General features: G+C 36.3%; 1 protein-coding gene across 3 annotated transcripts; it reads left to right on the top strand.

Annotated features, from left to right (window-relative positions):
• The first annotated feature begins 24 nt into the window (after positions 1-24).
• Positions 25-27,593, top strand: uso1 (USO1 vesicle transport factor). Of its 3 annotated transcripts, XM_039694411.2 has the most exons (26): positions 25-257; positions 689-775; positions 2,545-2,609; positions 2,732-2,808; positions 3,066-3,077; positions 4,319-4,419; positions 4,527-4,629; positions 7,638-7,693; positions 7,784-7,904; positions 8,006-8,184; positions 8,659-8,799; positions 11,972-12,060; positions 12,152-12,306; positions 13,271-13,476; positions 14,244-14,264; positions 17,411-17,521; positions 17,880-17,998; positions 18,485-18,666; positions 19,618-19,739; positions 20,687-20,825; positions 21,094-21,257; positions 23,163-23,222; positions 23,326-23,424; positions 24,421-24,516; positions 24,628-24,843; positions 26,660-27,593. In XM_039694411.2, exons 1-26 carry the CDS (start codon positions 192-194, stop codon positions 26,741-26,743), a joined length of 2,871 nt encoding a protein of 956 aa, XP_039550345.2. In that variant the 5' UTR covers positions 25-191; the 3' UTR covers positions 26,744-27,593. The 3 variants fall into 3 exon arrangements, with proteins under 3 accessions (XP_039550345.2, XP_039550364.2, XP_039550355.2); XM_039694430.2 differs by lacking the exon at positions 14,244-14,264; XM_039694421.2 differs by lacking the exon at positions 3,066-3,077 and having other exon boundaries at positions 44-257.
• Positions 27,594-27,880: the final 287 nt, after the last annotated feature.

The raw sequence follows: 27,880 nt of genomic DNA, 5'->3' as shown, positions 1-27,880 counted from the left end.
TCTCTACGCATGCGCGTCGTAGTCAGTTCCGGGCTGGGTGCTGGTGTGTTGAGAGATCAACATCAGGCAGCTGCTGATTTTAATGACATTTACTTTCTGCCTGTCCTTTGGAATCTCACGTTTAACTGACGTTTACTTAATCTGTCTGTAGACCAGCGTCTAAAACATTACTACAGTGGACAGATAGAAAGATGAATTTCCTCAGGGGAGTAATGGGGGGGCAACCAACAGGCCCACAGCCGACTGGAGCAGAAACAGTGAGTTTAATTACTGCAAAAACAAATAAATATATTTGAGACTAAATAAATGAATTCAGTTTATAAGCAGCTAAAACCAACTGCCTATCAAGTCAATGACACACGTTAGATAATGCTTTCGGATCAGTAACGTTAGTTTATATAACGTTACTGTGCACAGAAATATGAATATGATTAACGTTGGATGTATAGCCTATTAACCAGTGTAACAAAACATTTCTAAATGGCACTTCCAAATCAGACAGTGTTTATACTTGAACCTTGATGTGAAATATGTTCAATTACACTGTATATGATGTTTGGTTTGTTACCTGGCTATAGTCTTTGCAAAGTGTTATTTTTACCATTGTGATGTTCCCAACTAAATTTTCTGTAGGGATAATGTAACTTCACTGTGACGAGGCATTTGCCAACTTATTGTGTGTGTTCAGATTCAGAAGTTGTGTGACCGTGTGGCTTCATCCACCCTGTTAGAGGATCGAAGAGATGCTGTCCGTGCCCTCAAATCTCTGTCCAAGGTGACTATATCAAATAATGCTTGTGTGTTGTTTTTTTGTTATTAAGCTGTTGTAAATATACACTGCCATTTAAAAGTTTGGGGTCAGTAAGGACAGAAATGAAGAATGCTTTTATTCAGCAAGGATACATGCATACATTGATAAATAGTCTCAATAAATGATTTCTGTCAAATAAAATAGAAACTTTCTATTCATCAAAGCATCCTGATTTTAAAATGTATCACATTTGATAATTATAAATGTTACTAGAGCATCAAATCATCATATTAAAATGATTTCTGAAGGATTTTTGAAAACAGGTGTAATGGCTGCTTTTGATTTCAGCTTTGCCATCGCTGGAATAAATTAAATTTTCAAAGAGAAAACCGTTTTTAAATTCTAATAATATTGCATAATATTACTGTTTTTAGTGTATTTTTGAGCCTTGGTGAGCATAAGTTTTCTTTTGCAAACATTCTTATAGACTCCGTACTTTTGACTGACAGTATTCAATAATATTGAAGCTTGATGTAATTGAGCAATAGATAAACAGATAAAAGCCGTTGTTTGCCACGGTGCTCAACAACCTCTTTATCGGCATAGGAATTTTTAACTTATCTTTTTATTCTAATATATTTCTACATAAAGATTTTTCTTAAAGACCTCCTGTGGTGAAAATCAAGTTATTAATAATGTTGTTTATATGTCTATGTGGTGTTTTTAATATGCTTTAAGACAAACCATGTGCAAATGCACAAGTCAATATGCCACTTAACGTGTTTGCTTAAGATCCTCCTGTAGTCAATAATTGTATCCCTTGCTGAGTATTTTCTCCTTAAAACTGCAGTGGTCTAAAGTCAGTTTGAAATCGCTGGTGTTTCTGACTTCACAAACTACTTTGTAACCAATCAGGTCAACGTGCCGTCAGGCTTTAGCATATCTTTACTATGCCGTGAAGCATAGGGAGTCTCAAGAGAAGCCAGGTTATCTCGATATTTATTCTGTTGTTGCTATAAAAAAAATGGGGTAGATTTAGGAATACAGCAGGTGTATGATGAAGATTACGACATTATGATGAATACCTTTCTACTTTTTGAGTTCTTCAAAGGATGCTGATTGTTAGAAGTTAGCTGTCTGAAGGCAAGATTTTAGGGCATAAAGAGATTTTTTTTACAGGAAAAATGTTTAAATATGTAATAATGGTGATCAAAAATGAGTTTTAAAAATTAATTGACTTCTGCGGACTTTAAGCAAATGCATTAAGCGGCACCAGTCTTCTAGATATAGCCTAGTCCCTACAGAATGTTACTATGCAACTAAAATAACAATCCTCTACGGGGAGTTGCACAGTGATATGGTGAACAGGTGTTATTTTTTGGAATATTGCACATTTTATCAAAAGCCTGTACATTTTTGGCACGGTTTATAATGCATAGGTGATATTACAGTAAATAGAATATCAAAACAGAAGGAATCCAGTACATGCTGTGTTCGTTTCACTGTTAAAAACATGCCTTGAAAGTGTTGAGGTGTGTTTTTTTTTTTTAAAGTGAAAATAATTCCTCCTATCCTGATAAGTAAGCCATCATAAACTGATTTGAAATAACATTGGTGGGAGTGTTCAGAAACAGTCATTATGCAGTTCCGTTTGGTGCAGCTAATGTTGCAGGAATTTCACTTTTGTGCCAGAAGTTAAATTTAAAGGTTGTTTTATATTTTTGATTGAAAATATACCCTATACATTACTCAGTTGTTTGTTGAACATGTGTCAAGTAGATTTTGAATTACAGAAATACCGTGTGGAGGTTGGAAATATGGCGATGGACCATTTGGTTCGTATACTACAGACTGACCGGTATGTTTCACAATTTGGTCAAAAGAATATTACATTTACCATAAAGATGGTTCTTGTTGTGTTTTGTTGATATTAGGTGAAAGGGCTTTGGGTTTAAACTTTAAATTCTCTTTTTTTAACAGGTCAGACACTGAAATCCTAGGTTATGCTTTGGACACTTTGTACAATATTGTTTGCAATGATGAAGAGGAAGAACCAGGTATGTTAAGGTTATATTCTTGATTTATTCTGGTTCAGATATGATCATGTTGGGATTTTAATTGTTTCAATGTCCATAAGCGTCTTGGGCTGATTCATGTCTTATTCTTTGATCCCAAATGAATACTTTTCTTTAAATTGTTCTTACAAACCTTAATTCAGTCTGTTCCTAGACTCCTTCTTGCAGTTTGTTTGATGAGCTGGGAAATATTGTATATCTGATCCTCCTCCTTTTTCTTTCCATGTTTAATCCACCAGATGAATCTGAAGGTAAAGCACTTTTTTGTGCATGATGCTGTCTAACCACTAGCCCATCCATGCTTTGAAAATCCCTGTAGAATATATCCACTGCGTTTGAGACATTTTACAGTGATCTGGACCTAAATCATTTTCTTAATTCCATAAAGCAGCAAATTTTAGATGCTTGTATTACGGCATAATGACACTAGCAGTTTTGTTCTTCTCACAAGAGTTCTGTTAAATTAAGAAAAGTCTGTTTTTGAACAGTCTCAAGTGTTATAATGTTGTTTAGATGTCCAAATGGCAAGATTTGTATAAATGAAAGAACCCAAATCCAGTTGAAATAATAACACCTGTGCAGATTGTGCTGCTGGTCGGTAGATAAGAAAATTATCTAAAACCTTTTTATTTTTTATCAATGCCTAATTTCTGTTTACTGACAGTTGGTCATTATGTTTGCACACTAGGTCAATCAAAGTTGAGCTATATATTAATTATAATCTTCATTGATTTTTATGAAAGAGAATTAACATTGTGTACTAATAAACAATAATAATTTAAACTGTTAATAATAATTTCTGAATAATAATTAGTTTTATAGTGTACTTATTTTAGGTTTTTTTTTAGTTAACAGTTTTTTTAGGTTATGCTTAAGTTATTTATTTTTAATAAAGACACCATGTAATAAAAATAAAATGTCCCTTTGAAAAAAAGGAAAGATAACTGCACTCGTCAAACTGTTTTTTGGTGTCCTTTAAGGCTTAAGTCTTGTCCGAATAGAACTGAGAATTGTCCTAGTATTAATAATATTTAGTGTAAAACAAAAAAGTTTACTCTGTGTGGGAGAGGTTAAGTTTTAACTGGTGTGGGGTTTTGTTTGTTCTTCTTTTGTTTGTTTGTTTGTTTATTTATTTATTTTTCTGCTTTTCACCCTTTCTACTGTCCATTGTCCTAACCTGTGGGTTGATGTGCTTTTTTCTGTCCCTCTTTGTATTAATAGAGTTCTTGTCAGCAGACACATTCCACTGCTCTTCCGTCTGGAGGCTTGATAACTTGTGTACTGAAAATAGTTCATTTTCTGGCTCTTTGCAATTTTATGGTGTGATCAGATTTAGCACAAAAGTTTATTTTTCTTCTTCTTAGTATAATACTTTCCATATCGTTCTATATATCTCCCCTTTTTCTGTTTTCCCTGCATTATAAAATAATAGTGAAAGTAAAAGTAAAGACGATAAAGAACAGGTTTCTCTGCATCACATTTTCTCTTTCAGAGGAGAACCAGCAAAAGCAGGAGGATGATTTGGGAGCTCAGTTCACTGACAAGTTTGTCCAGGAACCAGAAAATGTCACTCTGCTCCTCACGCTGTTGGAGGTAAGCTTAAACTGCCAACTATACTTTCTTTATACTGTACTATACTGTCTTTTTCACATTTTTGGATGTCTATTCCTGATGTTGTTTGACTGTTTTCCATGCTGTAGGAGTTTGACTTTCATGTCCGCTGGCCAGGTGTTAAGCTCCTAACTGCACTTTTGAAAAACCAGTGTCCTCAGGTCCAAGGCATCATCCTGGTCAGCCCAATGGGTGAGTCAAATGTATTTTGCTCTTGTAATTATTATCTTAAGCCACTTTCACACAGAGATTCTGGAAAATAGACAGATAATATGCCCCGGCATTTGTCCCGGGATTGTTGGATTTTGGTTAATTCACACTGCCAGTGATTTGACAGGATCTGTGAGTGCGTTCACACATAACCTGTAAATATCCCGGAAAGACGCATGACATTAGGATGAGACGTGTAACGGACGTGTCAAACATGTACACGCGCATACCGCTCCACAAAGCTGGTGAACGATCTCAGCTTCAGCGCGGATAGTGAGGAGCTCCTGGTCTCTGCTTCTTTCAAGTTTGCAGACATTTGTTCGTCCTTTCTTTGTTGATGACAAACACAAACCTTCTTCTAAGAGCAACAGAGTCACTATGACAGCCCTTACGGCATTGGTCCTGGCTTTTGTTCACACAGTGCACGTTCCGGGACTGATTCCGGCAATGTTATTCGGTCCCCAAACTGGCATCGATGCCAGTATCAATCCCGGGTCGTGTTTGCGTTCACACAAAAGGCGTTCTGGCAATTTCCTGGCAATTTCCCGGGATTAACGCGCTGTGTGAAAGGGGCTTTATAGTTTAGAACTATTTGCCAGTACAGATTGTTTGGTTGTCAGATGTTTTTTTATCTACCCTGTTATGTATTATTTTACACATTTTGCTAATTTTATTTGCTTTTTAACAAGCTGAGATATCTAAAAAAAATAATAAAAAAAATAGCTAATTTCAGAATCTTTTGACTCATATGACACAAATGTGTACAAATTGACTAACACAATTAAAAATGATGACTTACACATTCTCCTTAAATTTAAACTGGTCTCAGTTATGAATAAAAATTCTGAAACAAAAAGCCCCACATAAATTCACTTCACTCAAAAGTTTAAATTCTGTCGTCATTTACTCACCCTCACGTTATTCCAAAGTCATTCCTATATGGCTTTCTTTATTCTGACAGAATAATGAGGACAGAAATTTCATTTTTGGTAAAAAATCGATCTCCTGATACCAAAAGGGGTTTTACAACCAAAGTATTTTACATTTAAACATTTATTTTAGCAGACGCCTTTTTCTAAAGCGACTTACAAATGAAGAGAGCAATCAAGCCTCCAATAGGGCAACAAAATGCAAGTTCTACCAGAGTACATGTTGCAAGGTTTATTTTTTATTTTTTTGTTGATTAAAAAATAGAATAGAGTAGAAAAATATGAAAATGATTGAAGACTCAGCTGCTCGGGTTGAGTTAAGCAGGTAATTTCACCAGCAACATTGAGGGTCAATACAATTTTTGGGATCTGCTGATGTTGCACTGCTTGCTTTAAATATAACACCCAATATATACTGAATGTGAGTGGCATGGCAAAACTGCTGTTCCCTTTTGTTCATTTAATTCCTGAGTATGTGCCACTCCCAAAAATCAAAGCAGCCATACAAGTAAATATGTGGTTTGAGGGTAGGTTTTAGTGGTTAAAGACTTTCATTTGTACTTGATTGGAGTATGTCCAGACTCAGAGTGACAGCCATGTCATGTAAGTGCTACATATACAGTATATTAAACCGTATGGCTAGTACTGGGTTGGACCCCCTTTTGCCTTCAGAACTGCCTTAATTCTTTGTGGCATAGATTCAACAAGGTGCTAAGAGATTCCTCAGAGATTTTGGTCCATATTGACATCATGCAGTTGCTTCAAATTTGTTGGTTGCACATCCATAATGCAAATCTCCTGTTCCACCACATACCAAAGATGCTCTAGTCTATTGGATTGAGATCTTGTGACTTAATTTGGAGGCCCTTTGAGTATTGCGAGCTCATTGTAATGTTGAAGAAACCAGTTTGAGATGATTTGAGATTTGTGGCATGTTTTCCTGCTGAAAGTAGGCATCAGAAGATGTGGTCATAAATGTTGAGCATGGTCAGACTCAGCAGCATTACTCAGTTTGGCTGTGGTGTTTAAGCAATGCTCAGTTGATACTAAGGGGCCCAATGTGTGCCAAGAAAATATCCTCCACACCATTACACCACCAGCTGCCTGAAACGTTGATACAAGGCAGGAGGTATCCATGCTTTCATGTTATTTACACTTAATTCTGAATGTCACAGCAGAAATGGAAATTAGTGTCTACTCATTTCTAATTTCTGCATCAGACCAGGTAACATATTTCCAGTCTTCTTGCGTCCAATTTTGGTAAGTCTGTGCAAGTTGTAGCCTCAGTTTCCTGTTAGCTGACAGGAGTGGCACCCAGTGTGATCTTCCGCTGTAGCCCATCTGCTTCAAGATTTGACGTTTTGTGCGTTCAGAAATCCTCTTCTGTAACGAGTGATTGAGTTACTGTTGCTTTTCTTGAGCCAGTCTGGTCATTCCCCTCTGACTTCTGGCATTTACAAGGCATTTTCTCCCAAAGAACTGCTGCTCACTGGATATTTTCTCTTTTCTGGACAATTATTTGTAAGCCCTAGAGATGGTTGTGCATGAAAATCCCTGTAGATCATCGGTTTCTGAAATACTCAGACCAGCCCATCTGGCACCAATAACCCTGCCACAATCAAAGTAACTTAAATCACCTTTCTTTCCCATTCTGATGCTCAGTTTGAACTTCAGTTCTCTTAACCATCAGTTTCCACAAAATATGAATCAGCACAAATGTTTTCAACATTGATAGAAAAATGTCTTGACCACCAAATCACAAATCACCAATATTAAAATGATTTCTGAAGAATTATGTGACACTGAATACTAGAGTAATGGCTGCTGAAAATGAAGCTTTACCATCGCAAATGGAAAGGCATGTTTTCAGTGTTATGTGACCACTGTATTTCTATTCCTCATTCACTTTTATTCATTTGTGTCAAGTTAAATGTGGTATCCACTGTCACTTAGGTCGAAATCTGTGCTACCTGGGGACTTCAGCTCCACATTAAGCACTATCATTCTTTAAAGCTGTTTGGATTATTTTATTGATATCTAGTTTTTTTTCTTACTCTGCAGGAGTGTCCAGATTAATGGATCTCCTAGCTGACTCCAGAGAAGTTATCCGTAATGATGTAAGTGTTAATGCTCTACATTACCATGAGTGTTCATACGGGAAGTCTCTGTTGAAATTAAATTAATCAAGTTGACCTTTTTCCATTAAGGGTCTCCTACTGCTGCAGCAGCTCACCAAAGGCAATGCAGCAATTCAGAAAATTGTGGCCTTTGAAAATGCATTTGAGAGACTTCTTGATATTATCACAGAGGAAGGTTCTAGTGATGGAGGTATGCAGTTAACAATCCCATTTAATTTAAAATGGAGAAGGACACTCATGAATTTTCAAAGGTGGCAAAATTGTGCATTAAGCTCCTTATTGACCTCACAGGTATTGTGGTGGAGGACTGTCTCCTATTGTTGCTCAACCTCCTGAAAAACAATAGCTCCAACCAGAATTTCTTTAAAGAAGGCTCTTATATACAAAAGATGAAGCCGTGGTTTGAGGTTGGGGATGACAACTCTGGCTGGTCAGCGCAGAAGGTCACCAACCTCCATCTAATGCTGCAGGTCTGAAATGAAGAATCATTTAACATGTAATCCACAGTAAATTGGATGTTTTTATAAAGATTAAATGATTGGTTAAATATTATTGGTACTACTTTGCAATAAGATTTAATTTAACATTACTTAACTATATTAGTTAATATTATGATCTAACAATTAACAATACTTCTACAGCATTTATTAATCTTAGTCAATGGTAATTTCACCATTTACAAATGCATTATTAAAATCCAAAGTTGTATTTGTTAATGCACTAACATGAACAAACAATGAAAAATAGATTTAACTAGATTTTTGCTCATTTTTGAACTAATGTTAATAAATGAGACCTTGCTGTAAACACCTCCTCTTCTTCCTCTACTACTACAACTTCTTCTTCCCCTTCTCCTCTTTTTACAACATTATAGAAGCAAGTCGGTGAGTATTGTTTTGTTTATGTGCCGAGTTAAAATCTCTAGTTGTGTTTTGTCTCTGTAGCTGGTGCGAGTGATGGTTTCTCCAGTGAACTCTCCAGGGGCTACTGCCAGCTGTCAGAAAGCCATGTTCCAGTGTGGTCTCCTCCAGCAGCTGTGCACCATCCTCATGGCCACAGGTGTTCCTGCAGACATCCTCACAGAGGTCAGATTATTCTCAGAATCGTATTTGAAAGGGATAGTTCACTTTGAAATTAATTTTTGATATGTTTTTAGCTTACCTCAAGGGCATCCAAGATGTAGGTGTCTTTGTTTCCACAGCATTTTCAATTTTGACATTTTTTGGTCAAACTGTTGTCTATCAGGTTAAGGGGGTCCTCCCTCAGTTCACCTCAAAGAGCATGCACAGAGAACTCAAAATTAAACATGATTTAATGACTCGTGAATGTAAGTACACACTGGTGGCCTAAGACATGAAACGAGCGGTTTGTGTGAGAAAACGAACAGTATTTATATAGTTTTTACCTCTTGTTAACAGCCGTCGAACTGATCTGAATCAGATGTCCAACTGAACCGTCTCCAGATGTTACACCAAAGTGATCTCTCGCGCATCTACGTCACGCATTGTTTACACAGAGATTTCGGAAGTTTTACCTTTCACTAAACATAAGGTAAAACTTCCAAAATTTCCGACATCCAACGTAAATCGCATGTAGAACATTTTCTCAAAAATACCAAATGAACTTGGACAAATAAGGACGTCTTGCTCCATCATGGATAATCATAATATGGGTGTGTCAACCCACTTATGTGCGTCAGTGAACCGTTAGCCGCAAGATGTGTGATTAAACAAAAGGTGGCGGTAATGGCAAAAAATGAGTTTGTAATCTAACAAGAAGAAGAAAATCCTTGCGCTGATTCGCGCAGGCTCGACAAACGCAATGTAGCTTTAGCTCGTGCTACACCGCTACTTGCTGCAAAAAGTAGTTAGCTACTGGAAAAGCTACACTGTTTAAAAAGCAACTGAGCTACTGCCAAGCTACTGAAAAATGTAGTTAAGTTAGTAGCGTCGCTACTTGTAGTTAACTACTCCCCAACACTGGTGCTAGCTCTGCGATATATGCGAAGTTCGCCAAACATCACCATAATTTTGAGGTAGAGGAGGGTGAAAAGTGCCATCATTGTAGCCTGTGCATATGCTTCAGTTATTTTGTGCAAGAGAGATCTTGGCAAGAGAGATCAGGACTGGTGGGAGCATATTGTGACGGGCTTTAACGAGAAGTAGTGGGTCCCAAATTTTAAGCCAACCTTTGATATGTTGTGTCAACGTTTGTCCACATTCCTTTCCTACGACGACACACGTTTCGCCGGGCCATCCGTCCCTTTGCAGATGTGCGTCGCAGTTGCTCTCGTCATTAAACTGCGGATACTTCACCTCAGAAATTCCGATCTGCCTGTTTACATGAGTCACATTGGCACATTATTTATTAACAATTTCCGAATGCATGCTTGTTTTCTCTGTCGGCGTTCGTTGATCGACTGGTAGAGACTATTTTTCAAAGATGGCTTCTTCCTGTATTCACGAAGTTGACTGTATGTATAAAATATCTTCTTATTAAACTGTATGGACACTGACAAAGTTCTCAATGCTTCGGTTTGAATGTAGAGACCCTTATTATGCTGTCGTGTTGGTGTGGGGCTATTTTGAGCCTTGTTAGTGGTAATAACAAGCGATTTTTATTTGTCATTACTCTATGCCCTATATATTAGCGTTATACTAGCATTATAGGCTAAACTGTTTTTAGAAATAAAAATATTTACATTCGGCAATCATGAAAACAAATCTCAGATAACGTTTGACTAGGTAACAATGTGTAAAGGTTCATTTTGCACCGGAGTTCTCCTTTAATAACTCTTTTAGTAATAAGCACGTCCTGCATTTTATTTTCTCATTCATGCATATATATATATTTTTTTGTGTAAACCGAAACATCAGACACAAGTGCCTTACTTACAAAGGACATACGCAACATTTTTATTAATATAGCCCATAATAGACTACTTTATTTACAATAAAACATTACATTATACTTTGTACAAGGCCTATTTAATCCCACTTTTTAAAATCGATTTGTTTTTATTAGGGCTGGGTAATAAATATCGATTTCTCGATATTAATCGATTCTCATTTTTACAAACCGATATCGATTCTTAAATCTCAAGAATCGATTAGTCATCCTGTTTCATTTTATGAATGAGACATTGTATCGCGGCTGCGCGCATCCAAAAAAATCGCAATAATCTTTGTCCTTTTTTACTATTGATATGAAACAAAGTCTCGATTTTCAAATTACGTCCATTTTCTTTAGAAATTCAAAAACATAAATAGCGTTTTGGCGCTGTGGCGTGAGATCGCTCTAGAGAAGCAGCAGTGCTGATCTCTCTTCCGGCTTAATAATACCAGTCACAGCGCGAAATAAACATGAACGAGCATCTGAGAGTGTGTTAAAAGATAGAGTACAACTTATCTAAATCCCTATCATGTCACATTGATTCGCTCAATCTGCGTTTCAACCGTGGAAAGACGTCAGTTAAACAGCTTGTAATCAATGTCATGTATCGTCACATTTACCTCAGAAAACCCACATAAACTCGTTAGTCCACACTCGTTAGTATTCTTCAATATTTAATGCATATTTGAATAAATCTGGCAAGTTTTTATGACAGCCACCATTTAAATGTTTATATTTCATATAATCTTCTTATTATAAAAATAAATAAAAAAGTAATTTAAGTGTTTGTATAGCTACAAAACAGTTAATTATTACCTTCATATTAGGCTAATGAAGCCTAGTAGGCTACAACTAGACTATATATATAGACCATAGTTTACAGCATTTAAGAGATTTGATTCCCTTGAGAAAAATTGCCATTTATTGTAACTGATATCCAAAATAATCGATATCGAATCGTAATCGAAATCGAATCGAATTGTGAAATTTGTCTCAATACCCAGCCCTAGTTTTTATGCATCAATGCAGAATCGTTCACAACAGCATTGTGATTGATCATCAAAAATTATTATATTGCACAGATCCATACAATAGACAATGATGAACAGAAGCAAAATGTCCAAAATGTGCTCTCAATTGTTCAAGCCACTTGACACAATGATACATGTGTCATTACTATTCCATTACTACTCTACCGGTGCAGCATTCAGGTCTAACAATCTGCTTTGAACAAAAAGAAATTGCACGGAATTGCATAATGTTTCTTATGTTATACGGTTTCTTATATTATACCGTTTTTTTAACGGTTTTTAATGTACCACTGAAATGTTTGAACTTTTTTTTCTATTTGTCTTTCATGTACAGACCATCAATACTGTGTCTGAGGTCATACGTGGATCTGAAGTGAATCAGGACTACTTCGCCTCTGTTAACGCACCCTCCAATCCACCCAGGTCTGCTTTGTCCTTTGTACTGTTTTTGAAACAATCTAAGTATTTTCTGGTAAAGAGTTGAGAATGTGAAGTTGTTGGCTGTTTTCTTCAGGCCTGCAATTGTGGTTCTTCTAATGTCAATGGTGAATGAGAGACAGCCGTTTGTTCTCCGCTGTGCTGTACTTTACTGCTTCCAATGCTTCCTGTACAAGAACCATAAAGGACAAGGGGAGATTGTAGCCACACTGCTGCCCTCCACTATAGATGGTAAGGGTTGCCCAGACTAGTCGCTTAGTTATGCCACTGGTTGGTGCAGACTCTTCATGGATCATATGACTTCAGTTGCACTTATTTTATACATGGTGACAGCCGGAAGACAATTTTTCTGTCCAGAAATTGTGACGCAGTGTCATAATTCGAATAAAACGAAGGCACTTTGTGTTACCTAGGCACATTATTATGATTATTATTTTTCATACATATTTTTTGCCATATATTTACGCACCAGCACTTTGGACATCTGAGTAGGGTAACTAATTTGATTATTGATTTGTTGCATCTGTTAGTGTTTAATGCCTTTGGCACAGCACATTTCCTCAGCGCATAACTTACATTTTATGGTTATATCCTCATCTGTAAATGTTAGAAGTTCCAGCAAGTATTTCCATTTTGTATATTCTGACAACAAGCATTGTTAAACATCACAGACTTCAATGAACGTACACATCAAACGGATGGAGCAAAGTAGAATAGGAGCGCAATAATTCTGACTAAAATATACATTTTACTAAAAAGAGAAAATGTTAGAAATTAGGTGTGGCTTTAAAAATATACATCTAACACAAGTAATCATATTTATGAGAACAGTAACAGTAAAGGCACTAATGTTGAATAGCCCATTAGTGATATCCTATGGTCATACAAGTGAATGTGTTCCTCGTAGTTAATATTTTGTGCCTTTTTTTAAATTTTGTCTTTAAAATACTAAGCAATCAGTTGTTTTTAGGTTTAAAATGTAGTTTTTTGCTTATAATGTACAGCCTAGCCCACATAAAGACATTCACTATACTGTATATGGTTTCATAGGCTTTATATTACACATTTTTTGGAGGACAGCATTGGGCAGGATAAGGAATAATATTGTTTAAAATAATGTTTAATGATTAATGAATCGGTAAAGTAATCGACAGATTATACTTTAATATTGTTTTCTCGTCTCACTGTCTCTCAGCTAACTCTATCTCAGCGGGACAGCTGTTATGTGGAGGTCTGTTCTCAGCAGACTCTCTGTCAAACTGGTGTGCCGCTGTGGCTCTGGCTCATGCGCTGCAGGATAACCTCACCCAGAAAGAGCAGCTACTGCGGGTACAGTTGGCCACCAGTCTGGGCAAGCCACCCGTTTCCCTTCTGCAGCAGTGCACCAACATCCTGTCCCAGGTACCCATTCTCAAACTTATAATGTGTGTTTAATCAACATTTTGGGTTTAATTGGGGTCATTAATGATAGTCAGTGCTATTAAACTTTTCAGAGTTTTTATTGTTTTGCCTCAGTAATTCTACCATATCTGTCTTTTTGGACACTGTCTGTTTAAAAGACGAGGATATGTTGTGTTTTGGCTGCTGGTAGGGGTGTGCGATAGGTATGATATAATTAACCAATATCATACAAGTAAGTATAAAATCATTATCACTATATTTAAAAAATTAAGTTATATTTTAGACACCATATTGTCCGTTTTGTTCTTTTTCTTGAACTGGTGTGTCTCCGAGCTATACACAGTGGTGTTTTGTTCCTAAATAAATGAGCTTTTTTTCCTTTCCGAATCGACAAACGAACGAATGACTCAATGAATCAGTCATAAAGAGAGGCAGAAAATGTTCAGATTTAGATATCATTTTCAGTCAATATCACACACCCCTAGTTGCTGATCTACTCCATGGGGTGTTGATTTGCTAGATTATTCTCAGGCTAAACATCAAGACCAAATTTTTCAACCAGCAGCATGGCTTTCCACCCACTATACCAGCACCAAACCAGCATAAACCAGCCTCGTCCATCTTAAAAGTTCTAGTCTAGTCTAAGCTGTTTTTTCAACAGTTCTAGGCTAGGTTTCCCAAGATTTGGGACACTCTGAACTCGTATGGGAATGGTAGCTTGTGGTTGTCACTGAATATCAAAGTGAACTGTGATGTGGTTTTTGCAGGGTGATAAGCTTGACCGGAGGGTGAGTATCTGAGCGTGGACAATTTAATGTGATGGTGTGGCTTGGCCTCATTTCCACAATGGGGGTTCATTAGGTGTTTTGTGTTCCTTCTGTTTGCTGTGTCTGCCCTGTTTGTTGTGTTCCCTTACTGACCCTGGCAGCCCTGGCTTTGACCGTTTGATTTTCAACTGCTGGCTGCATGCTATGGTCTTTCGGGCTTATTCTGGAAGAGACAGAAGTTTCGGACTATGTGAAATCTGTTACTGTTATTCACCCCTTTCAGGTGGCTGCTAAGTCCAATGAGTTTATGACTAAATATTCACTCAACTAGAGATGCACCGATAAAATGTTTTATTTTACTTTTGGCCGATACTGATTTTAACAAACAACTATTGGCCAATTCCGATACAGTATTCACCACTAAGATATTACATTAAGATTTACTAGATAGTTTATTATTACGTAAAATAATTTCTTTTGAACGTGGATTGAATCCATTTAACAATAAACATGCCAACATCAGTGCATAAATACAACAGAACAGAATGTTGGTGTAGCTGGCAACTTTGTTTAAAAAAAATGCTGGTGGTGAAAGAGTTAACTCAAAGCAGCCTAATATTCCTGCTATGCTGCTGTCTAAGAGCTGCACAGATCCAATATACTGGTACTCAAGCGTTTTAGACAGAACCGACTAGGTTCTAGGATACTCGCCAAGACAGGCATTTAGTGTGAATTCGAAGAAGTGAAAGAGAACTCGATGAAGTATAAGATCAGCTTTCCCAGCACGTGCTTTGGATGTATGCGCACACAAAACTTCTCAAACATTAAGTAGAATTGAGTTCTCTTTGGCATCATCTTGCACTTGAATATTTAAATTTGCAAGGCTCAAAAGCATGTGGAAAGGATACATTTTCATGAAGATGCAGCACTGGCCTGATGGCAGTCCTTATTGTCAACCCCTGCTGTATTTTATACAGATTTCATTTTGTTTTGGCAAGTATTTAATTATTTTACCCAAAGAAAAAATGATTATGCAACAGACAATATACAACGTAATTAATAAGCCATCTGTTTGTTATATCGAACTCTTTCTACAGCCGACATGCAGATTGTTTTAAATTGATGATAAATCATCCGATACAACGGTGCATCTCTTCTCAGAACTATTCCTGATTGCTTTTTCTGCTGCCCAGTACTTTCCTGTTTTGCTTTTTGCAAATTGTTTTTTATGCACATGTTAGTTATCTTCTTGAAAAGTTACTTTTAAATTTCCAATATGCCTTTTTTTAACCCCTAAAACTAACAGTTAATATAAGCTAGCCCTTACAGACGCTGATGTTGTTAAATAAAACCCTCTCCATAGTGTTTGAATGGAAACTTTCATAGTCCCTTTTGAACGCCATATTATAACCACTTTGTAATATAGAATACCTTTCAGAAGTGAACTTTTTTTGATAGAAAGTAATACTTTCATTAATCAAGGATGCATTCCAATTGATCAGTAATGGCAGTAAAGACTTTTATGATGTTATAAAAGTTTCAAAGTCAAATAATTGCTGTTCTTAATAAAATAAAATAAGTATCATGGTTCTGACAAAAAATATGCAGAACAGCTGCAATGTTTTAAATTGTAATATTTTACAATATCACTGTTATTAAAGGCAGCCTTCATGAGCATAACATACTACTTCTTTTTAAAACATACTTTTGAAGGGAGTGTAAGTTACACAAGCGTTGTTCACACTGTTTACGCTGAAAAATAGTGTCATGTAGTGTGCTGCGAGTACTTGGCTGTTGTAGCTCTTCGAAAATACAAAGTGTGGCATTTTAAACACTATGCAGTCAGTGGTTAACTTTCTTCAAGAAGTGGAGAGGCTAGTACAAGTACTAATAGCAACACATCATGTATATTTGAAAAAAAAATGTAATTAAAAACTTCTAAAATGTATACACTATATGGTAGAGTTGATGCATAGTGCGTAGTATAATTAGTATATTAAGATTGTCTTTGTATTTAGACCACATTTTACATTGAGACTTCAGATTTTGTGTTTGTTGCAATCATCCTGATGGCATTTTATCCTAAAAAAAATAACTTTTCCTATTAACTATTAACTATGACTGTATTAACTATAAATGCCGAATTACTGCTTATTAATAGTTAGTAAGGTAGTTGTTAAGTTAAGGTATTGGGTAGGATTAAAGCCCAATTTATACTTCTGCGTCGAACTCATGCCGTAGCTACGCCGTAGGCTGTGTGTAGTGGGCATGCCCTGACGTGCACCTCCCCAAAAATGTAACAACGCATCAATTCTACGCATACCGCAAGCGCTGTGATTGGTCTGCTAGAACCACGGGTTTCACATGCTCCCTCTGCATGCGTAATTGCGTGTCAACGCGGACAATGACGCAGAAGTATAAATGAAAACCAACGGGTAATATATAGCGTAGAAGCTCGGCCGTAGGTCCAACGCTGAAGTATAAATCAGCCTTAAGGAATGTCGAATATCATCCAGAGTAAGGCATTGATCTGTGCTTCATAAGTACTAATAAACAGCCAATATCCAAGTGATATGCATGCTAATAAGCACCTAGGTAATAGTGCAAATTGAACTCTAAACTAAAGTGTTACCTCTGGTTTTTAGGCCAGATTTTGTCTCAGATCCAGCAGCACAAAGACCGGGCAAATTTGAAATCAAAACTAGTCCTAACAAATAGCACACCATTTGTTTTTCTTTCGCTCATAGATTTTGAATAGAATTTGCCAACAAACATTTTTTAAGTTAAGTTTTTATTTACTATCTGTAGACTATTTAGAGGAAAATCCTTTGGTCACAAACATCTTATGTAAGATCAGATAAGATTGATTGCAAGCAAAACAGGTCAAAACAAGTTCTGACTGAAAGCAACCATCTGCAATTGTGCTATTTATTGTATTTCTGCAGAAATTAGCAAATATGATTTGGAGAAACTTGGAAATACTGTCTAAAAGGACTTAAAATGTACATTTTACAATGTTAAATGACTTGTTTCTTGCAGTAGTTTCTTTATCAATTTATTTGCTCATTTCTTCCATGTTAAAGTTGTACGTTAGCTCAATATAAATGTGTATGGCAGTATGAGTGTTTGATCAAGACTGTATAATTGTGTTTTTTTTCTGTGTTCAGGGCAGTAGGGTGCAGACGAAGGTCGGTCTCCTCATGTTGCTCTGCACCTGGATTAGTAACTGTCCTATCGCTGTCATGCACTTCCTGCACAATCAAGACAATGTTCCCTTTGTATCCTTTTATCCATACATACACACACATACCTGATTTATATAGTTGACATACACACAAACATTGTATAACTAATCTAGTTGTATTGGTACAGTGATGATAAAAAGTTTGAAACTTGGTTAATGATTCACAGAGCGACTTTATTTTATCTATGTTTTACTCTGTATGGAAGGGTAGTTCTGATCGCAGCTTTGTATGCATTAAATTACATCACAGCAACCACATTACATTACCAGTATTTTCAGATTAGAGTACAGCAAGTGTAAACTTGTCTGTGGTGTGTATGGCTCATGTCATTTTGAGTACAGTTACCTGTTTGTCAGATACTGTTTTGTGTTTCCTTAAATTATGTGATCAGCTGACAGGTCAAATTTCAGAAAACCTGGGTGAGGATGAGCGACTGGTTCAGGGTCTGTGTGCTCTGTTGTTGGGGATTTGTATCTACTATAATGACAACAGCTTAGAGAATTACACCAAGTATGTTCTTAATTTATGCATATTTTCTATTTCCACTCATGCTTTCTTTTGTTCATATTTCTTGGTTTTATAACTAAAGCTGTCAGCTGATTTAAAATTTTCCACGACTAAACTGTTTGATAATTAAAGTGCACATAAATAAATTGTATTCAATAGATTAACACATCACACGTGTAAGTGTTGGTTTTGACAATTTGTGAATATAATAGAATCCAGGCTCTCTCTTTTTTTTTTTTTTTTTTTTTTTGCTGAAGCTTTTAGAAAGCAGATTGAAAACAAAAAGTATTCCTATAATGTGTTCAACTTTGCTATCACAAGAATAAATACAACTTTAAAATAGAAAAGATATATTTTATTTCATAAATTAACATATTACAATTGACAGCTCATTTTATACCAATTCCCCCAGTACCGTCGTTAAGTGTTGCAGTCATTAAACACACACTATCTCTCAATGTTACACAAAATATATTTTCCTCTTCACAGAGAAAAGCTGAAGCAGTTGATTGAGAAGCGCATAGGGAAGGAAAACTTTGTGGAGAAGTTGGGCTTTATAACCAAACACGAACTGTATTCCCGTGCTGCTCAGAAACCTCAGCCAGCCTTTTCCACCCCAGAACACATGCTGTTTGATCATGAGTTCACCAAACTTGTTAAAGAGTTAGAAGGTTAGTTTTGGAGTCATGAACACAAACTAAGACCTCTTTTCCTTTGTTATTAACATCTGTCAGTGATCCAGTCACAAGTGCACGCACGGTCATAAATTCAGGTGTAAATGGGATTCAGACATTTTGAAATGTAGTCCCTCAGACCACCAGGGGTGCATAGCCAGTCTAATGTGTCCTGTCCGACATTAAAGGTTCACCTAGTAGTGTACATAATCTTAATGAAAAAAACAAGGGTTTTAATTTTTACTGGCGAGGCTCAGCTTTAATAGAAAGCAATCGCCTGATCAAAATGTTTCAGATTAGAAGTTACTGGATACAGATGTTAATAACTTGTATTTCTCACAATGAGAAGTAATAACTGCATCCTTAAAGGGTTGGTTCACCCAAAAATGAAAATTCTGTCAGTATTTACTCACCCTCATGTTGTTCCAAACCTCTATGTGTTTATTTGTTCTGCTGTACACAAAGGAAGATATTTGGAAGAATGTTTTAATCAAACAGATCTCAATCCCCATTGACTACCATAGTAGGAAAAAACACATACCATGGAAGTCAATGGGGATTGAGATCTGTTTGATTAAAACATTCTTCCAAATATCTTCCTTTGTGTACAGCAGAACAAATAAACACATAGAGGTTTGGACCAACTTGAGGGTGAGTAAATACTGACAGATTTTTCATTTTTGGGTGAACTAACCCTTTAAGAAACTATGTGTTTTTAATATTATTGCATTTTTTTTCTTACTCTGAAGTCCACTATTTATTCTTTGCACCAAAAATATGTTCATTCATTATTTTCTTCCATGCTCCCTCTGTTCCTCAGAGTTAAACGATCCTTTTTTTCTCTGCCTTAAAGAAGTGCTATGTGAATTTGATAGCTCATATGATCCATTTTAGGTTCAGGTAAATGGTTTTTTTATTTTTCATGTTTGCGGTCTTTGTTGTTCATAGGAATGATAACAAAAGCAGTGCTTAAGTCAAGCGAGGAAGAAAAAAAGGAAGAAGAGGTGAAGAAAACACTAGAACAGCATGACAGCATTGTCACCCAGTACAAAGAGTTGATCAGAGAACAGGTAAAAAAAAAAATATATATATATATATATATATATATTATACTGCATCAACCTATATCACATTCTCACATTTGTCAGAATACAATGTTTCAAACTAATCCTAGTGATATGTTAAGTTATATGGTGTATATAAAACAGTATTAATTTGCCTTGGGCTATTCATGGGGTAACAACAGTTTACATTCTTCATCAGTCGATTTTATATGAAAGTCATAAGAAAAAGAATATTTTCCCAGGCCCCAGCTGAGAACGCCAAAAACAGAGACAATTTTATTATTTTTATAAGATTAACTTTTTTTATAAGAAGAATTTCAGTAACCAGACAGTTTCTGGTCTCATTCACTTCCATAGTAGTAGGATACTATGGAAGTCAATGAGACCAGAAACTCTGTTACTGAAATTCTTCTAAATATCAGAAAATCGGCTGAATGGATTCGAAAACGGTAAAACTCAACTGTTTGACTCTGGGGGAGTTCTAAAATGAGCCTATTTCCAAAAAATAAATAAATAAATAAAAGTGGAGTATCCCTTTAATGTTTATATGTTGTAGCCCAGCCAAAGCATCTTATTTATTTATTTATTTATTTTTTTTGAGAAAGAATACCTTCAAGCTTAAAGTGGAAAAAAAAAGTAACTTAAAAAAAATCTAACAAGAAGAATAGACTAACAGATTTTGTTTTGGGGTTTTTTTAGAGCTGTAATTGCTGCCATAGGTAGCCCTACTGGATCTTAATCCAGAGAAGTAAATCCTCATGCACTTTGGTTTGAAATGTGGGCAATAATTGTCATATGAATAACATATTTAATAAATGACCAAAGAAAAGTGGGTTGTCTCTTCCTTTTTCCTCTGTAGGCTTACAGGAAGAGAAATAATTTCAAAATAGGCATATGTTTGAATTATAAATAAATTTCTATTTCTCCTATAATTCATCCCCTTTAAATTGCAGGATTCTCAAATAAATGAGCTGAAGGAGCAAGTGACACTTCTGGCATCCCAGAATGAAAAGATGCAGAGCACCATGACACAGCAGCTGTCTCAGATTCAGCAGCACAAAGACCAGTACAACATCCTCAAACTTAAACTAGGTACTGAGCAAATGCTGCCTTCACGCCATGTCGAAATGATCTGATGTCATACACCAAATCTGCAGTGGTCACGTGGTACAAGTCGTAGCTCTCAGAAAATTCTGAGTTTATATGTGTGATTAGTGAGTTCTACAAGCACATGAAGGCTTTTTACTGTTCAGAATTGTTACAGCATTTTCGACATGGTGTGAACGCACCTAGATATCAGTTGTTTGAGAAGTATTTGCAGTATTTTAGTAGAAATCCATAGTAAATGACTTTTCTGTAGGTAAAGACAATCAGCAGACAGGAAATCAGGCAGAGGCGGCCCATGTGAACGGACTCCAGCCAGAGGAGCTGAGCCAGCTCAGAGAACAGCTTGAGGAACTGCAAAAACAAAACCAGCTGCTACAGACACAGCTGGGTGAAAAGGACTCTCTAATAACCAGTCTGGTATGTGTGTGTGTGTGTGTTCACTTCTTCCAAATGCCAAAAATGGCAGGGTTGACAATAATGATTTTTCGATTTTAGTTGATTTTGGTCGAACGATATCGATTCTTAAAACCCAAGAATCGATCTTTCAGTCTATGATGATGTTTTTCAGTTGATGCTTGAACAAAACTTCACTAAACACCGCTAGTCCCATCTAGGGTGTCGCAATATGCCGGTGTTGACGATAATCGTGATATTCAAAGCATGAAATGTCGTCGTGTTAATTTAGAGTGTGGCAATATACCGGTATTGACGATAACCACAATGTTTAAAATGAATAGGACTGTTATGATAACATGACACGTAAATGCTACCTGGTTGACCTCTCTGTAGCTCGCCTGTGCGGGAGTTCTACGACTCAAAACAAAACAGGAGTTTAAAAGAGATCGCAGCGTCACACACCGGACGAGAAGCGCAGCATCACGTCTTTAAAATTCGAACACAACGGCACAGGACCTTGTTCAAAATCCTGCCGCGACACAGAGTGCCATTTACATAGTTTTATATAAAATTTACATTATATTTGTCTCAAATCATTGTAAATGACTTTGCTGCAAAATACATTTAGTTTTACATTCATTTAAAGGAATCAGTTGCTTGAATGAAAATTACTGATGTTCAGGTGAAATTCTCAATTCATTCAGTTAATGGATGGATTTTTTTTTTTTTAAATCTGCTATCTGCATGACCCGGCCCGGCCCAACAATAGGTTTAAGAGCTTTCTTTTCAGTTCTTCAGGAAACATTCAGTGTTTCGCTTTATTTTGAAACCAGATAAACTTCAAATGCGTGTCTTCCAAACCCGTAATTGAAAGAAGAAAAAAAAAATTATAGAAAAAAATTCCAGTAAAAATTTTATTATGAAATGCACTCTAGAGAGGACCATTTAATATATGCACATAGATCTAAGTCTATCCACTGTCAAGTCAAATCATGTTTCAAAGCAGCTTTACAGTGATTAACATAGAATGATTGTTATAGAAATTGTTATAGATTGTTATATGAAATAACATGATTGTTATAGAAAGCAACTTAAGTGTAATTTTAAATGTCTGTATACAAATCAGTTGTTAATTTTAACCTTTAGTATTATAGTATTGTACTATCTGATAGGGTTCCCTGAATAGGTTTACAGCATTGGTCAAGAGATATTTTTTTACTCAAGAGAAATTGATGTACTGTACTGTGTGTGTATATATATATATATATATATATATACTGTATATATATATTAGTGCTGTCAAACAATCGTCATTCACTCAAAAACGAAACGTTAACCAACTATTTGGCCGGCTCGCAAGCCCAAACAAGTGTGTGCGGCGTGCCTGTTGTTTTGTTTGCGGTCTAGCTAGGTCCGTTTGCGCTTTGGTCGACGAAGTAACAAAAAATGCATGCCGCATCCTGTTGCATGTGAGATGTGAAAGCATGTGAAAGAAAACTACAAAGTTTGCTTGGCCAAAAAGACGTGTTAATCGCGTGATAAAAAATTTGGCGCTGTTAAAATGGGTTTGCGTTAACGCTGTTAATAACGCGTTTAACTGACAGCCTTAATATATATCCCTAATTAGTATGCTAATATCTTAGCCTTTTACGGTAAAATTTACACTACCATTCAAAAGTTTGGGGTTAAAAGTTTGGGCTTTTTGAAATGAATCTCTCATGCTCACCAAGGCTGACTTTAAAAAAAAAATATATATATATATATATACAGTAACAGTAATATTTTGGATTATTATTACAATTTAAAGAGCTGTTATTTGATGAATACAAAGCTGTTGGTGCAAATTAATTTGAATACAGACTTTTCTGGTATATTCTGGTAGAACTGTGCTGGTATATTTGGAAATATTTGGTCTGTGTCCAACAGAAAGCTGAGGGTGTCCCATCAGCAGAGGGCTCAACTTCAGAGGTCACAGTGTTACAAAGGGTAAAGTGCCATTGTTTCTCTTCATTATATTCATTAAAGATTTCCTCACATAACATTCTGCACCTGCTAAACCAAACACTTTGAACACTATGTTTGGCTGCAGGAGGTGGAGTTGCTGAAAGCTCAGCTGCAGAGGCAGACTGCAGAGATAACACAATTACAGAGTGAAAGACAGGAGCTTCTCAGAGGATCTGATACTACAGTAAGTGTGGTCCACTCATTGATCATTGTACAGACACTACAGTCCAGTGTCTCAGTCTTAGATGGCATCCGCACAGACCATCTTTGAACCGTCTGTTGCATAATTTTTATTTTTTATTTATTAGTTTATTTGTCAGGGACAATACAGGGCACATTATTACATACATAATTGCAATAGGCAAAGCCATAACAAAATGTGTAAATGTGTTGCATAAAAGGTTTCTAGCCAATAGGCTAATTTGCAACCCCAGTCCCTGGTCAGGCCTTTCTAAAAAAGAAAACACATTCCTAAAACATAGCGTCCATTACACAATCATGTATCAAATACATTATAAAAACTAACACTGACCTTTTGCACAATCCTGACCACAATAACCTTGGTGACAATCTTAATTCAATCTTAATTCTATCTTAAAATCGCAAGATCCAAAGTGAGTCACCCAGGGCGGTTTTTATTATTATTATTCGTCAATCCAATGGGGGAGTGAGTAAAATTCATGATTCTATCTTCTAAATATTCTCAAATTGCAAAAATAGATTTTCTAAATGTTAGGTAATAACGCAATGTTACCAGAATTGAAAAGGTGGAGGTCAACTGCGAGATAAGTCCAGAGCCCACACAGTTTAGAAAGTGCACACCTCATAAAGGTTATTATTTACAATAATATCATAAATATTGTTTTAACAATGATCCTTCAGAAATCATTTTAATATGCTGATTTTGTTTTCAAGAAACATGTATAGTTGTTATCAGTGTTGAAAACACTGCCTGATGTTTTTGTGGAAACTTATACTTTTTTTCAGGATTCTTTGATGAGAACATATTTTTCAAAAGATTTTTGCAGCATTTATTTAAAATAGTAATATATTTAGTATGAAATTAAGTCTTTACTGTTGATGTACTTTTAATGTTGAAAATAGTCTTAATTTCTCTCAAATATATATCTTTTAAATGGTAGTTAATGGGCTTTTTAGGTCATTACTGTCTTTCTTTCAGGCTGCAGTTCCAGGAGAAAATAGTCTCTACACAGAGAAAATTGCAGAGTTAGAGAGCAGGCTCTCTGCTCAGACAGCAGAGAATCAAAAGCTTAAGGTGACTAACTATAGACAAACATCATTTACTTGTTTACTGATTTGCATTTTACCTCATTTGCTGTTTAACCTAATTCTTGCTCCTTTTTTTATGTCCCTATCACTCTTTCAGGATGAAGTCAAAACTCTTCAGGAGAGTCAAGAATCGATGGAGAAAGACCTTGCTTCAGCCACAAGCACAGCCGCCATCATGCAGGCAGAAAAGAGCAAGTTGCAGCAGGAGGTGCAGGAGTCCAAGAAGGAGCAGGACGATCTTCTCATGCTACTCGCCGACCAGGACCAGAAGATACTGAGCCTGAAACAGAGACTCAAGGACTTGGGAGAAACGGTACATTTCTCACGGCACTCCAGAGCATAGTTTCACTAGCTTTGTATTCATCAAATGTGGTTTTGTGGTGTACTTGGGCCGGTTCCCACAGAACACATTTTTGCTATTAAAGAGCCCCTATCATAGCATTTGAAATGTTCCTTTTTTTGTTTTAGGAGTTCCCAAAAACAGTTTAACATGCATGCAAGGATAAAAAACACTTTATTCGTCTTATAATATGCATTTATTTTTAACTGATTTGCTCACCGACTCCCAAATGATTCGTACAACGACTCGTTTTTCCAAACCACTCCTTTGCGTGACGCTAATCGGCGGTGATAGGGGATTATCACGCTTCCGGGTTTCATGGGCGGGATTTGTCAACTTTGTGCATGTCCACTTCCGACGCAGTTCAACAATGTATATCTAACCAACAACGCCAACCCTACTGAAGTTTTCATGGATTCCCGACTGAATTGAGTATAAGGAAGAAGTGGATTAAAACTTTAAAATAAAACAAGGTAGCACGTTTATTTGCAGCCGGCACTTTAGTGAATCAGAGTAATTTACCAGGGATGCCGTATAAATAAACTTGGTGTAGTCCTTCATCAGTTCGCCAGCGAGATCGGTGATTCAACGGAAGTGGCAGTGCACAAAGATCACAGAATCCGGAAGTACTACGTATCAGCGTGATAATCCCCTATTGGTCAGATGACAGACCCAGTCAGTTATTGTTTGTTGGCATAACGCATAAACGTATTGATAAAGCACTGCAGTACTACAAGACGATCTATTCTTTATGACAACTCCAATAACAGCGGCAAACATTTCACATATTTAAAAAAAAAATTGACATTGGAGACGTAGAAGCTGTGCTGAGCGTAACTTACACGCGCGCACACACATAGTTATTGCGACTTCCCTCCTCGCGCCCCGACGCTACAAAACCGTTCAAAACCCATAAAAGCAACAATTATTAATAATACTTACAGGTTGTGATTCATAGGAGGAAGCTGATCCATATACGCTGGGTAAGTAAGTTACTGAGCCTTCCTTCAGGAACAACCTCTTGCGAATCCACATTTGAATTCATTTATGTTTTTGAACGATTCGTCATTAAAATGAGAACACAATCGGGCTATACTGTTGTGGTATCGTTGCAAATATGAACTGTAACCACTGATTCTTCACATGCTCGTCCCTGGTAAATTAAAACAAATTGGCTGAACTATCTTTGCATTGTAGAACACAGCGTCTTCTCGACATGATGCTATGATAAAGTATTTGAATGTGTAGACTTCTTAGACTTTCTCTGCTTCAGGTTTACACTTCCGTCTGCGCGCGCAGTAAATAGGCGCGGCCAATGACCTCTCTACGTCACAATGTAACAGCTAATGACTCATTAAAAAAACAATTCATTTCATAGACTCAGAGTCGACTCTCACTTTTGAAAGACAATAACTTTAAATACGGTGCACTTTCAGATATAAATCTTTGCAGGATGTTTTCATTCCCTTAGAGCTATATTCCACACCACATGAACAGTCATTTTCAAAAATCCATGATAGAGGCTCTTTAAAATACAAGACGCAGGTCAGTGGAGTGGGGAAAAAAGCACAAGGTCTAGAGAAGCGTTTTTTTTAAATTTGAACTTTTAACTTGAGCTCCACATTTTAGATTGCCACGTCACGTGCAAGATACTGTGTAAGACGTGAGACTCGAGTGGAAAGGTTAAAGAATACTCTCTTTAAACAATCGGGAAGTAGCACAGTGGAATGGAAAAGCTTGTTCTATGTGAACGGCCCCTTTTTGATTTGACTTTTTTTTTTTCCTACAGATTGAAGATGAGGATGATCTGGATTCAAAGGATCAGTTTGATGATGATGATGATGAAGAGGAGGAAGAAGAGTGTGATGAATAAAAAAAGTATTGACTTAATAGTGGAAGTGAAAGACTGCTAACATTAAATTGTCACTTACGCTTAGAGAAAGAGATTGAAGGCCTTGGACAGTAGAGCTGATCTTCTGATTTTTAGAAGATTCACATATTTCTTTACTTTCTTCAGACCTGCATTTTTAATTTTTAGAATGTATTTCACTGTAGGAAAACAATACAAGGATTATATTTTCCCACCAAATTGAACCGGATTTCATTTAAAAAATGTTTCAAATTTATTGAAATAATAAACACAGGTGAATACTTCGTTTTTGATCAACATTCCCAATGCTTATGTCATGGTCTCACACCGAAGAAGATTCTAAAGAGCTCTTTGCACTAATAATGGAGAGGAGAAAATAAAGAAAAGATTTGCTCCTGCTTTGTTTTATATAGTGAAGATGTTCGGTACTGCTTGAGGGCTTGTGAGAGCATCTTCATGATGGATGGATTCTGAAAGACATGTCTGCTCTGCTCAGGTGCATAGTGAACTCTGTTTAACATCTCATTCAAATGGTCTATTTCCTCTTTTGCATTAGATTGCTTCTTCCTGGTCAGATGGCTGTTATGTGTTGTTTGCCTGCATGTCAACAGTTTTCAGTTCAGTCATCCAATCATATTTACAAATGATCAAACACCAAGCCATGTTGCATTGCGTTCATACTAGCCACCTTGTTTCCAATGTGTTGTTCATCAAAACACTGCTGCAGTCTCACTAAATGTTGGGATGTACACTTTCAGGTTCCTCTATATTCTGCTAAATTTGGTTTAGCCTTAGGTTAATTTATAGTCAAACAAGACTCATTAGAATAAACTATATAAATACTTGTCTGTCATGTTTTGGCCTTAAACCTAGTTTTTAATTCAAGTATTTGATTGGTGTGTTGTTACATATACAGCCATATTTGAGGATTCATAAAGATTTTTCTACTGCTAATAACCATAAATATAATTATGCCATAAAGTGCAGGGTCATTCTTGATTTAATTTGAAGTGTCTGAGGAATTGTTTAACAATTAATTATAAATTCTAAAGGAAGGCATTTAATTTTATTACAAATCACAATAGATATTTTTTCTCCAAAGCAGCTTTACAGACTTAATATCTCATGGGAATTTGCCAA

Source organism: Pimephales promelas, chromosome 6 (assembly GCF_988280905.1).
Source record: "Pimephales promelas chromosome 6, fPimPro1.hap1.1, whole genome shotgun sequence".
Taxonomy (NCBI): Eukaryota; Metazoa; Chordata; class Actinopteri; order Cypriniformes; family Leuciscidae; genus Pimephales; species Pimephales promelas.
This window is presented reverse-complemented; position numbering and strand designations above follow the sequence as displayed.